Here is a 13,923-nt window from a genome sequence, read left to right as displayed (position 1 = left end):
TTTATTACTTACTTACAAAACTTGAACAAAATCTTTTCAAACACCAGTACGGGTCCTGTGCTTCCCAGAATAGTAAGAGGTTGACCACCAAACAGGGAAAACGCTATCCCTGTCATTGAGGCTCCAAACAAAGATTCTATTGCACTCTAGGTAGAGTAGAATGAAGCAGATATGGGATCACTGGTCGACTCAATAAGCAAAACATTAAAAGTAAGAACACCATATGTTATAACTGTATAAGGTGCAACACCTACTATACGACCTTCAGTTGCCTCTCCAAGAAGACCACCGAATGTGATGACAGGGGACATGCATGCACAGTACAGGAACAGAAAGGAAGCTAAACACTGGAGGCTAAAAGCATCCCTGAAGTCGCTCCAGAAGAATGGAGCTTTCCTCTTGACATCTAGGACCAAGCCCCCAAACAGCCTATAAGGAAAAATAAGATAAAGTCAGGAACTGAAGAGCTTTCTAAAGGGTGGGCAGTTTTAGAAAAGTTACTCCTTTCTAAAGGAGCGCCATACCCGGCCATGGGTGGTATCTGATACCGCCGCAGCTCAGCTACATTAAAGGGGGCCTATCATCAAGTTTCATGCTGCTCAAAGCCCAGGCAGCATGAACCAGGGCCAGACTCCATTATTACAAATGTCTATGACCTGGTCTGAAGTGCTGCAAGGTTTCAGAGAAATGTCAGTTTAAATACTGGCCAGGAAAAGTGCAACTATGGAATATACAATATATGGGGGGGGGGGGGGGGGAAGCTGTCCGTCACTAACGCTCTGAGCGCAGCAGCCTCTGCACAGCAAAGATACTCTCAGTCCTCCTTCTGCTAGAGCCACTACTCATGTCTTGAGACATGACTCTACGGCCTCTAGTCCTTGCTTGACCACATCACCTGAAGTGACAGCTGTCAGTGTGGATCATCAGACCCATGATCAGAGTCGTCTGTATTGTTCTAGAGTGAAACCTTGGCCTTAGCGAGAAATCTTTTCATTTACCACCATATTGTTTTACGTCCAAGATTTCATGCTGACTAATTTACAAATATGTCTTCATAACTCATAAGCCTCTGGTTTATAGAGCTTCAAAGCCCTTTATAAGGTCGAAAAGTTATACAGTGGTACCTTGGTTTAAGAGTAACTTGGATTAAGAGCGTTTTGCAAGAGCTCACAGTTTATCAAAATTGTAACTTGGTTTAAGAGCATTGCTTTGGTTTAAGAGCTCCCTGTACTGGGTTGGAGGGGGAGTGGGGAAGGGGCATGGTCTGCATAGCGGGGTCTACAGCACTGTACTCTGACCCAGGAAGTCTACCTCACCTACCAAATCATAGCAGATCCACTTCAGGCTGGGGCTTACATCAGGGGACAGGACAGTGGAGGTAATCTCTTCATAGCTGTAACCCCTCTCTCCCTGGACAGAGAGTGCTGCATGTATGTGCCCACATCTGCCCTGCTTATTTTTTCATACTACTGCAGTCTCTTTCAGCCCTTGTGTTTCCCATCCTCTCCATTCCTGCTATAATGTGCCTGCACTTACACTCAGCTATACACACTGCTGCTATAATCTGCCTGCACTCACACTCAGCCATGCAAATTGCTGCTATAATGTGCCTGCATTCACACTCAGCTATACACACTGCTGTATATGAAGTTTCTGTCTCTGTCCTCCTGAACAGCTCTGTGGTTCTCACTTCCTGGTCCATGCTGAACACCCTCCCCCACCTTCCCCATTGCTGTCATGTGACCACACAGACTTCTGACAACAGCCCTGCTTCTCTATTCTAGCCTTCTGTACTACGTTCCTGCCTCTCCATTCTGTATCTACAAACTGCTGCTATTTTTTAGGTTTGTGCACTTACTATACATTAATTTTCTTTGGTTTAAGAGTAGATTTGGATTACAAGCGCGGTCCCGGAACAAATTATGCTCGTAACCCAAGGCACCACTGTATTTTAAAATGTTGGCTACCTAAAGATGTCACTAGAGGCCGCTCAGCAGTTTACCGAAGACTGTTTGTAAATTGATTTCAATAACATACCAGTATGCAGTCAGTTCCTAAGCTCCTCTGGTGGCATTTTCATGCAGCTATGGTAGGATGTATTCTTATGAGGGACAAATCTGCACTAAATACTAAATACTGGAAGAGAATATGAAAATAATGTACATTTTTGGTCTCATTTTTGGTCTGTTTCCTGATTACCTTCACACAAAAGGACTGTACCAGGAAATGAACTAACCTAAATATTATAAGATATAATTGAACCAACCTTCCAGTCCTTTGTAGCTCAGGACCGCTGTGACCCTCGTGCTCTTCTGCCTCCCCTAATGCTGCTGTCCCATTGGGCACGCCTGGAGTTTTTCTCTTTTCCTAAATGAAATTGCAAAGTAATAGGTTTTATTTCTCAAAATCGGGAGACTCCCATACACATTAGACTGGCGACAATTCCTGCTAAAAAATAAATTTTTTATTTATTATTTTCAAATCGACTGGTTTCAGAACGTTTGTAGATTTGTATTTTACTTCTATTGAAAAATCTCAACAGTACTTATCAGCTCCTGTATGTCTTGCAGGAAGTGGAGTATTCTTTCCAGTTTGACACAGTGCTCTCTGCTGCCCCCTCTGTCCATGTCAGGAACTGTTCAGAGCAGGGGAGGTTTTCTATGGGGATTTGGTGCCACTCTGGACAGTTATTGTCATGGACAGAGTAGGCAGCAGAGAGCGCTGTGTCAGACTGAAAAGAGAATAACATTTCCCGCAGGACATACAGCAGCTAATAAGTATGGAAAGACAAGATTTTTAAATAAAAGTAAATTACAAATCTATGTATATTAACTTTCTGAAACTAGTTGATTTGAAAGAAAAAGATTTTTGCTGGATAACCCCTCTAAGTCAAGAGCATAAAAGCCCCAGGGGCTTCACTTAGTAAAAACTGGAGCATTGTTTTTACTTTGGATGATAAAGACGAGAGAAATCAGAAAGAATGGGTCCTTGGAAGGCATACTGTGGGGGTATTTTCACCTCGAAGTAATACTTTTAAGTACAGAAGAATATCTCTGTAATAAGGTGAATCCATCAGGCGGCACACAGAGTGCTTATTGCTTCTCCATGACACCTTAGGCCAGCGACCTTCCAGAACTAATAGAGCAATTGAGCATGAAGAAGAATATACTGTTCATTTCATAGTAAATTTTCCACTGTAGTTTCCTTCAGTGAATATCACCAGCTTGTCGTGTCACAGATGACTGAGGCTTATCCCACACACTGAGGATGTTGTCCTAATGTGGTCTTATGCCGGCAACAAAGCTGATAATGCAGCTACCCTACTGCTGGCTCCACTAATGTATATAAAGTCTACTGGGGATAGAGAAATGCTAAGATACCAATGATGAAACGCCAGATACCATCAGTACTCCAGGCCTCTACAGCCCAAGGCCATGTTCACACAACGTAAGTTTCCTATAATTCACGGCCGTTGGTGCAATACAATTAATAGGAAATTTATGTTGTGCTGCCGCCTATGGAATCACGGACGGAGCGTATACACATAGTATACACTCCTGCCGGGATCGCTAGTGGCCCCACAAAAAAACTGACATGTCAGTTTTGTGCGGCCGCTATTCATTGAATAGCGGCCGCACAACACTGACAGCTCACACAATGGAGAGTGTGGTGTTCATCTGGCTGCAGTACCATCCGGATGATCTTCAATAAAACCGGCCATTCTGTGACCCGGCCGGGTCACAGAACGGCTGGTGTTTCACATAGTGTGAACCTGGCCCAAGGCAGTATTCTGAGTTGCAATTTCCCAAGCAAATATTCCTTGTGGTTACATTGTAGAGAACTTTAATCAAATAATGTGTTCCTTGTAATACTTGGTTCATCTAAAATCTGAGAAGAAATAGCAGAGACCATTGTTTTCATAAGTAGACTGGTGTAACTCACTTGTGATGGGACGCTTTTTGGTGGCTCAATACGGATCGATGGGTCCCATTCCCCTGGGGGTAGAACTGTAACTTGGTCAAGAAATTCATCTATTCCAGAGACCAGATCATTACGATCCTTAGCTTTGTACGCAACATCATGAAATACCTGTTATGGAAAATGGAAAATGATGCACTTAAAGTGGAACTGACTGAATACTAAAAAATCAGATTAAGAACAAGAATGGTTAAGATGTTAAAATTATGCTATGTCGCACCAATGCTGGGCTGTTAGTAAGCCCCATCAGTGAATAACACTGTAAAGAATATAGGTGAGTGGAGGCCTCCAAGCCAGTCCTAAAGTATCACTGTTCTTTGGGCAAACTTTAGACCCATACCGATCTTGAGAATAAGCCCAGATAAGATGCACTAAAGAGCGTTCTCTCTGCGCTCTGTGTTAGAAAAAAGATTCGGGCTCATATTATAAGTCTAGGGAGCCTGCTTATACAGAGCGGGGAGAGGACAAATGCCGCAGCTCGGTCCTCTCCCTGCTCGTTCTGCCGATTGGTAGGGGTCTGAACACTCAGACCCAGACTTATCAAAACTTTTGACATGTCTCTATGACATGTCAAAAGTTTTAGTGACACTTTAAAGTCTGATCTTTGGGTTTGACACCAATTGGAGAACCCATGAGTGTCTTCTAGAAGGCTTGTCCTGCAGCTATCCCAATGCTCAGGTCCGAGATAACTATTGTTGTAATCCAATGGGAACCAAAAGCAAATAGTATGTTAAATCTGCCATCATGGCGCAGTGAATAATGTATTACGCAGGTTCCTGGGTGGGTCACAACATCCACTGTCTGGGATGTTAGTATACAAACTGGGTGCAGGAGTGGCCAGTCAGAAGATGCCCATGAATCCCCCAACCAGGTGTTCAAGTTTGGTGATAGTTGTCACTTGAAGTCAATTTTGAGATGTATTCTTAGAGTTAAAATTACTTCTTTTCTATCACACATGTGTACCACTACTCCATTTGTTCTGATGGGAGTTTTTCCAGAATAAAAAAGTATAGTAGCCATAAAGGGGTTTTCAACGTTTTAAATTGATGGTCTATGCGTATGATAGATTATCAAATTAGTGGGGGTCTGACTCCTGGCACCCTTGCTGTCAGCAGATATTGGGGGCACCTATATCTGGTACTTCATCCCGTTCAATTTAATGATGTGGGCTGCAATATAGATACAAACTCCTTTCTATGCTTACTATATGGCTTCCTCTTCTGCATGTATAACCCTATTCAGAACAAAACAAGTTACCAACATTTTAATGAAGAACAGATTGGTAATACTCATATTCTTCTTTTTCCAGGCAGAAAACAATTCTCAAGTTCCATATCAAGTGCTGATTGACGTAAAGGAGCCTGAGTCACAGACTAGATTTATTCCTCCTTCATTGGGAGAATTAGGAGCAGTGCTCAGCCTCGGTATTTACAGCATGATTCTCCAGCGGATTTAGGAATATCTCGCTTGGATGTGCTTGTCATTCATTATTAATGAGAATCATTCGTAACCTATTTACAGCAGGGTACATCATATCTCCAGAATGATTCATTTATTTCCATTAGGAGCTGGTAAGGCCTAGTACAGACAGTCTGTCTTCTGCCCCCATAAACAGAAGAGACACATCCATTTGCACAAAAATAAATTGTTCCGAATATTGAGAAACAGTGGAAGATGCTCCTCTGTTTCAATAATTTTTATTGAAAGAGTTTTTTAGAGGGTTTATAATAGACAAAGTAGGAAATAGTACAATATAGTGAGATGTGTGTCTCAAAACATGTCCAAGTAGCATCATCATAGAAATAACGAAAAGGAGACAATATGTATACAACTGTTTCATAGCTGGAAAAATAACACAAGAGGGATAAGGTATGCTGAACAAGTAGCATGCAAAGATATAACAGTACAACAGGGGACAAATAGAAACAAGAGGGTGCAACAGGGGTAGGACAGGAGCACATCGGGGAATAACACACAATGTTGCAAAAACAGGTAATAAATAGTGACTCAACGTGTTGCTATCCATTCTGAGAGTCAAAAGTGTTAACTAAAGTAGCATAAAACCTAGATATGAAACCACAAGATGAAAAAATATAACGAGTCACCCTATGTCGCTTGTAGAGGGGTGCCAGATTACTGCGAAGAATGCCAGATGTTGTTCACTTCGCAGTGGCTGACTAAAGACAGGAGGGCACTAAGTCCAGTTCAAGCTGAAAGGTGGAATGAAGTAAAGAAGAAGACGATGAATAGGGTCTGCTGAGACAAATCCTGTATGGGCGAAAACCAGTCGCCGTGAATGAGAAAATTAACACACTAAAGCTCCGTTCCGAGAAGATACGTTAGTGTCCACATCTTGGCGCGAGGGTTGAGGTGTATTCTAAGATTGCAGAAGAAGGGTGCCTGCTTCCACATTGGAGACAGTGACATGTCCCAAGCTAGCCGAGGTAGCCGTAGATACAAAGTTGCTGTTCGAGGAGTTGATAGCAACAGGAGGAGATGACACAGGACGAGATATCATAGTCGGGTCCTCAGAGAATAAGTCCGGGAGGCACGGGTCGGACAGCGAATAATGTGACAGACACTCTGCAGAAGGAGAGGAAGGGGGAACCAGGGAGGAAGCTACAGATGTGGAGAGTTGCTTCCGATCTTCCTTGGTGGTTGACCGAAGCTGATATGAGTTCGTACCTGCAGACCTGTGCTTTCGATTCCTTCTTTTTTGAGCTTTAGTGGGGGTCTGATCCCTTTCAAGATTCTTTTGTTGCTGCAAAACCTTGTTGGGCGTCAAAGGGGTCTGCAATGCCTCCTCCGCACTTGCCAAGAGAGAACGCAGGAAGTAATCCGAGATGGAATCGGCGCCATCTTGTCGGGCCCTGGCCGTAGGCTGTGTTAGCTGTATTTTCCTTTTTGCAGCTGCCGATGCCCGTCTGGAAGTTGTAGCCATCTCGGACCGTGTACCAAGGCTTCAGGGTGTATCCCCAGTAGTAAGAAGAAAAGCGGTGGAGCAGATAAATGCTATGAAGTCGCTAAGTAGACAGGAGCTCAGCGGGCATGCGACTGCTTCCTTCAGTGGCAAACCACGCCCACGGAAGATGCTCCTCTAAGACCTCAACCTTAAGAGGGCATTAAACATTTTACTTCCCGCTATACGGAAGGCCCCACAATCATACGGAAACCTCAGGAAACCTGTCCATTAGCAAAAGTATAAGGCTGAGAAAGAATGGCTTTCATATTCAATGGCCATCTATTCATTTGAATGTAATACTACATGTGTCCACTAGTGGCTACTGCAGGAGAAACGCCTTCCTTTTAGGATAGAAGCACACACATCGGACCTGCAGCGGACTTCACACTGTGAATTTGCAGTGAAATATGTGGCAGATCCCTTGGCATACATACTTGACATATTGACATCCTGCTGCGAGTATGTACAGTAAGTGATAGCCCCCTTAACCCCCCGCCGGCCAGACCATACATTACACGCTTGGGCTTGCTTCGGGGGATTTCCGGCTGGACGTCCCACTCAGCCAATCAGTGCACTGCCCTGCCGCAGTCACTAGTTGGCAGAGCAAGACGTCCAGACGTCGGGAGCCTCCGAAGCAAGCTGGAGCGTGGAGCAGGTAATGTATGGTCCAGCTGGCGGGGGGGTTAAGGGTGCTGACACTTACATACTCTCAGCGGGATGTCAATCCCAGTGCGAGTATCTATTCTCATTAAAATGACCGGCAAGGGATCCGAAGTGGATTTCGCACAAACTTGCGGATCCGGTGTGCTTCTATTCTTAAAGGGATATGCCTATGCCCTGCACCCCATCCCGATATAATATAAAAATTTACTTTCAAAAAGTTTTGCTCTGTATGTGAACAGGGCAAACTAGTTATTTGGGCGTTGTGACTGCGGCAAGTAGTCACAGTCCCCTAAGCGTGCTAGCCGGATCTGAAGACCGGATCTGAAGTTTCAGAAGGCAGAAGTGAGGACACCGGGGAGCATGGAGAGGTACGTATGAGGTTTATTATTTTTTTACATAGTCGCGTATCACTATTACACAAAGCGATGCGCACCCCAGCGCTGATGTTTTTAGGCTGGAATACACAACAAGGTTCAGCCGATAATTATTTCATCAGCTAATTGTCGTCTTTATTACACGGAGTGATAATTTGGCGAATTGGCCTGATTTAGTAGATTATTGCTTCGTCTAATAGAGCTCTTACACAGTGAATTGAACAATCCCTTTAATAACATTTATACCGAGAGCTTAATAAGTTCTAATTACCTCGTCTGTCATCAACGTGGCTATTGAGCGTCCAATCTCATGATACTGCTGTCCCTTTCCAAGTGGCCCCAGAAGTATGAACAAAAATCTGCAAAAGAGGAAGAACATTATAAGGCAATTTTCTTACACATGTCTGAAAACTTAAAGGGTTTAAAGAATCTATCCTGCTGATATCTCCCTATAGCTATGGATGATGGTAAGTTTCTTACCTTCATCCTCGGCACCATTTTTTGTGATATTAGCAGTTTACCCACTATGCTAATGAGGTGTTTTGGTGCACTGGGGGTAGGACTACCCAAAGATGTGCACCGATCTTCCTGAGGCACTAAAACGCCTTGTTAGTACAGTACATTAAGCTAATATCATGAAAACAGCACAGAGGATAAAGTAAGGAACTTACCTTCATCCTCAGCTCCACTTGAGCTATAGGGAGATATCAGCAGGTTAGAGTCCTCTAACCTGATGATAGTTTCCCTTAAATTAGTAGTAATAATGGCGATAGGGGAAATAGAATTCTCATCCCATGTTAGGCTGGGTTCAAACACAGTAAGACACTGGCCGTTTTGTGACACGGCCGTGTCAAAAAAACAACCGGTGTTAGTGAAGTTTATCCCGGCCAGAGCTGCACTTTCCATTGTGTGAACTGACAGTTTTGTACAGCTGCTATTCAATGAATAGCGGCCGCACAAACCTGACATGTCAGTTTTTCCTGCGGTTGCTAGGAATCCTGGCCGGAGTGTATACTATCGGGGAGATTTATCAAATATGGTGTAAAGTGAAACTGGCTCAGTTGCCCCTAGCAACCAATCAGATTCCACTTTTCATTACTCGCAGACTCTTTGGAAAATGAAAGGTGGAATCTGATTGGTTGCTAGGGGCAACTGAGCCAGTTTCACTTTACACCATATTTGATAAATCTCCCCCTATGTGTATACACTCGGCCAGGATTTCTCTGACTTCAATGCAATTTGCAACAAAGGCTGTGATTAATAGAAAATATACATTGTGTAAACATAGCCTTAGGGTAGCTTCACACACCGTATCTCAGCTGATTTTTGATCTAAATAACTGAACACAACATCGTATCTGCACCATCAAATCTGCTGCAGATCTGCTGTGGATCCTGTACGTGTGAACGCACCATTTGGCTATGTTCACACAACATATTTTTTCGTACTTATACAGCCGTTGTTGCCGACTGCAACAAAGGCCGTAGTTAATACGAGAAAATATGTTGGCCGGGTGTCTATGGGATCCCAGCCGGAGTGTATACACATAGTATATTCTCCGGCCGGGAGCCCTAGCGGCACCGCAAACAACTGACATGTCGGTTGGCCGGTCTCTTACGCAATGTGAACATGGTCTTAGGCTGGGTTCATACTGCATTTTTGCGTTTTTTAAAAAAAAAATGAGGTATTTGTGTGCATTCATTTTGATCCATTTTCCATTGACTTCCATTAATAAAAATGTATAAAAAACCACATCACAACCAGATCATGTTTTTTAACGTACACAAACATGTGGTCACCCACATTTTTGTGTATATAAAAAAAAAAAAAACGAATGCGTTTTGATCCTTTTTTGGTCTGTTTTTTTTTTTTTTAGAATGGAAGTCAATGGAAAAACAGATCAAAACAGATGCACACAAATACATCAGTTTTTCATCCAATTTTTGCATAAAAAACCTAAACGTGTGAACCCAGCCTTACAGAAGATCTTGCGCTACTACATGAATGCAGATGATAAGCCGTACATAACTGGTTTCTTTATTTAGAATTTTAAGTGCTAATTTATAGTATAGTGTTGTGAATAAGCCTCGAATGTGTTTAGCTTGTTAAAATAGGAATATCCTACCCAAGTAAAAGTGTATGAAATCTTTTATGTTTATTTATATCAATTGAGTTGTTCTGGGCAGATTAGTCATTGTTACTGTCATGTAAAAAAAAAATCTCTTGATGTCTCTTGAATCTCTTGAATCTCTTCATAGAGACATGTCAAAGTTTTTGAGGTCTGGGTCGTGAAACCCCCACCGATTGCTGAACCTTGTGCTTTCTCTCCTCACCTTTTCCTTACCAAAGGAGAAGGTGGGAGAGGAAGTTCTCTTGACCTGATCAGAGGGGGTCTCTGTACATAGACCCTAACTAATCAAACCCTTTGAGGTCTCTATGACATGTTAATAGTTTTTTTGTTTTTTATATATGAGATTGACAACTAATATGACTAATTGCCATTCTGCATGCTTGCTGAAGGTTTCCAGGTAGCTTCATATTTTTGTATATTACACAACATAAACTAGACAATAAGTGGAAACAGCATAAGAAAACAATTAGGGTACACACAGAGGTAATAGATTTTTGTAACATCCAAGCCTGATAAGACTTTAGCGCCATCCTCTGTCCATAAAGTAAGGTAGAGGATGCCCTGTTGACCATGATTTCAAACATTTATTGTATTTTTGTCTTGCACTGGTCTGAACACTGCTCTATTTCACTCTTTGTTGTGGTAATTGAATCCCACCGCACCCGTCTGTTTCTCCTACTGTTCTGATTGACAGTTTCTTCCTTACTAGCCTTTGATCTGTGTGGCCTGGATATAAGAGGGCCAGTCCAATCATGCCCTGGATTGAGACTCTGATATCCCATAAGAATACCACTGGTTTGGACTTGGCTGGCCTTTACCTGGATTGCTATTTTGGATTTTCTGGCCTCTTACTTGCCTTTTTTTCTCCGACCCCCCGTTTCTCTGCTGCTTTGGTACTGTATTTGCCCATCTGGTCTTTTCACCCATTTCTGTATGACCATTCTTCAGTGTTTGTTTGTCTTATTTTCTCTCTTTGGGCACCTTGGCATAGGAAGGGAACGTAGAGCAGTTGTGACCAACCACCTGTCTAGTCTTCCCTACCTATTCACCATACATTCCTACCAATTTTACATTTATAAGGCATCATTCTCTCTTGTGAAAACTAGGAACATCATAAGAATGTTAATTTATATTTATTGTACATATTATAGTTAATACCTTGAGGGAATGGGGACTTCTGTCAGACCAGAAAGCAGGACTGCAGGAGAAAGCCGAACAAAAGCAACAACGGCGCGGTCTAAAAATTCCAGTTCACCAACTAAGATGTTTGATGCTTCTGCACCAGGAGGAATCTTTTTCATAAAATGCAAATCAAACTGTATTGGAGGTAAAAGACAAAACAAAATTATATTTAAAAACAAATCTACATAACATTTCACAGCTCTAGTTACATTACTACATACTCATAGAGGTCATCAGGTCATTTTACTAGCCAACAATTTATATAATGATACAATTTTCCCCATTCCTTCATATCATTACATTAAGTTTGGGTGGAATTTAAGCTAAGGTAGATCCCATCTGGACTAAGTTTTCCATTAAGTTTAATGGGATGACTGTGATTTTTTTCTGAGTAATTTTTACACAGAAATTTCTGATGAGAATCCAAATTCCGCCTAAAGAATTGACATGTCAATTGAAGACGAATTCGCAAGTGAACATCCATAGAAGTCAGAAGTTTGCCATTGTGTGTGTGAAGACTATGTTTGTCGAGTGTTTTATAAGACAACCATCTGAAAACCAGCTATGGGATATAATAATACCTGATTTGTCCTGGTTTCAAAATAGATAAATCTATAAACTAATCAAGAAGAACTAAGAAAAAAAATGTTTGTCCTTTCTTCACTCTTGGGCTTACTGAGTATCTGATCTCAAGATGATCTCACGAGCTTCAGATCTTGGCTTCAAGTCTTGGTCCTCAGTTCTTTCCTTGACCTCCCTTCCTACATTCAATCGTTGTTGGCCATAGGCTCATTCGGCTAACAGCTATCTCCTACAATCCCTCCATTCCACATGAATACTCAATAGTCTTCTCAAGAACGAAATCCTTCTTAAGAGTTTCCTAATGTATTAGATGGCGACTGGTGCCACTAAGTCAACGGGGTCAACCAGTGTGTTTGGTGGCCATTATTTTCCAAATGTTTTTATGTCATTCCTTCCAGGTGCTATTTTCCAGGGGATCTTGCATATGGGGGAGGGGGTTCCATGGCTAATAAGCATGCTCTAGCATTGGAGGACAACAGGGTCAGACAATGTGTTTGGTGGCCATTATTTTCCAGATGTTTTTATGTCATTCCTTCCGGGTACTATTTTCTATGGCTTCATTGCAGAGAACTTACTGTACATACATCTGCTATGCTGGAGCTATATTTATCCCTAATACATTCTAATAGGTGCTAAAAATATCAGTGAAGCACAGTCACGCCGAAATGAACATGAAATATATAATACTTCAGTTCCATTACAGATGACCTCATCGCGGCCAAAAATAATTATTGAAGTTCAAAAGTGCATTGTGTGATGCATGGAAGCAGACGCGACACTGACCAGATTCCCAGCTCTACTATAAGAACGGACATTATGTTTAGCATGTTCCATCAGCCATCTGTTTACTTAGATACCGGCGCACATTGTGTGTTAACATTTACAACATTATCCATGCAAATTTCGCTGGCATCTCCCCAGAGTTTGTGAATACGGCACCAGAGATTTCTGTATTTTGTAAAATATTTATACATGTGGTGTTCCAAAAAAAATAAAAATAAAATGAAACAATATACACGTAGCACAGTCAGACACGTTGAAATAGGCAACACACTTTCAACAAACTTGGCATAAATCAATGGTATGCATGAAGGTAAAAAACTTTGCATTATATCTTATCAGAGAAAAATGCCTCTTTTTCCACTTTTCAGGCTAATTTCCTGCTCCTTTCCTTTCTCCTAAACTCATTATTCACTGGGAAAAAAATTCTCAAATCTGAACCTGAACCGGTCCGAGGTTCGGGTTCGTACGAACACAAACCATCGGCATTTGACTCCCGCAGTCTTCCCGTTCTTTGGGGAAGGAGGAAACAACCTGATTCCTGCCTGGAAAACAGGGATACAGCATATGACCAAGGCTGTATTCCTGTTTTCCAGGCAGGACATTCCCCATGGAACAGGAAGACAGTGGAATTCAAATGCACATGGCTGGGGTTCGTACAAACCCCATACCTCGGTCTTGTAGGCTCATCTCTAACAGCTACCCATAGTAGACTATAGATAAGGGAGGGGAGACTAGGGGGAGTAGATGTAGAGAGTGATGGAATAAGGCCGGGTTTACATTTGTCCGGCAGTGCGGCGGCGTTTCCCTCCGGCGCATGAGAAAAGTGGCGGAGGGAAACGCATTATTGAACTGATCCCATTGTTTTCAATGGGATCGTTCAATATATGCGGTGTGTAAATAGTGACGCCGCACCGCCGGACCGACCGCACGGGAGAACGCAGCATGCAGCTTCCTCCTGTGTGGCCCGCAAGGCTGTGCGGCGCCGCATCCACTAAAGTGAATGGAGCGCCGGATGCCTTGCCGGGCAGGACGCATGCCGTTCGGCTCTGGCATCCGGCATGTAGCAGCACAATGTAAAAAAATAAACATATATCTCTCCCCCTGTGTGCTCTCCCCCTCCCCTATAGCCCCCTGTTGCTCCCCCAGTAGTATATAGCCCCCCCTGTTGCTCTTCCAGTAGTATATAGCCCCCCTGCTGCCCCCCAGTAGTATTGAGCTTCCCTGTGCGCTCTCCCCCAGTAGTTTATAGCCCCCCTGTTGCCCCCCAG

General features: G+C 42.8%; 1 protein-coding gene across 3 annotated transcripts in view; it reads right to left on the bottom strand.

Moving 5' to 3' along the window:
* SLC4A10 (solute carrier family 4 member 10) overlaps positions 1 to 13,923 on the bottom strand; it is a 194,080-nt gene that overhangs the window by 34,484 nt on the left and 145,673 nt on the right. For all 3 annotated transcript variants that reach the window (XM_069982813.1, XM_069982814.1, XM_069982815.1), the window contains exons 8-13: positions 11,267 to 11,424; positions 8,249 to 8,336; positions 3,943 to 4,089; positions 2,267 to 2,367; positions 255 to 429; positions 13 to 146 (exon numbers count right to left, since the gene is read on the bottom strand). In XM_069982813.1, the coding sequence (XP_069838914.1) occupies positions 13 to 146; positions 255 to 429; positions 2,267 to 2,367; positions 3,943 to 4,089; positions 8,249 to 8,336; positions 11,267 to 11,424 (803 nt within the window). The remainder of the gene's footprint in view (positions 1 to 12; positions 147 to 254; positions 430 to 2,266; positions 2,368 to 3,942; positions 4,090 to 8,248; positions 8,337 to 11,266; positions 11,425 to 13,923) is intronic.

The sequence above is a fragment of the Dendropsophus ebraccatus genome, chromosome 9, assembly GCF_027789765.1.
Source record: "Dendropsophus ebraccatus isolate aDenEbr1 chromosome 9, aDenEbr1.pat, whole genome shotgun sequence".
NCBI classification, from domain to species: Eukaryota; Metazoa; Chordata; class Amphibia; order Anura; family Hylidae; genus Dendropsophus; species Dendropsophus ebraccatus.
This window is presented reverse-complemented; position numbering and strand designations above follow the sequence as displayed.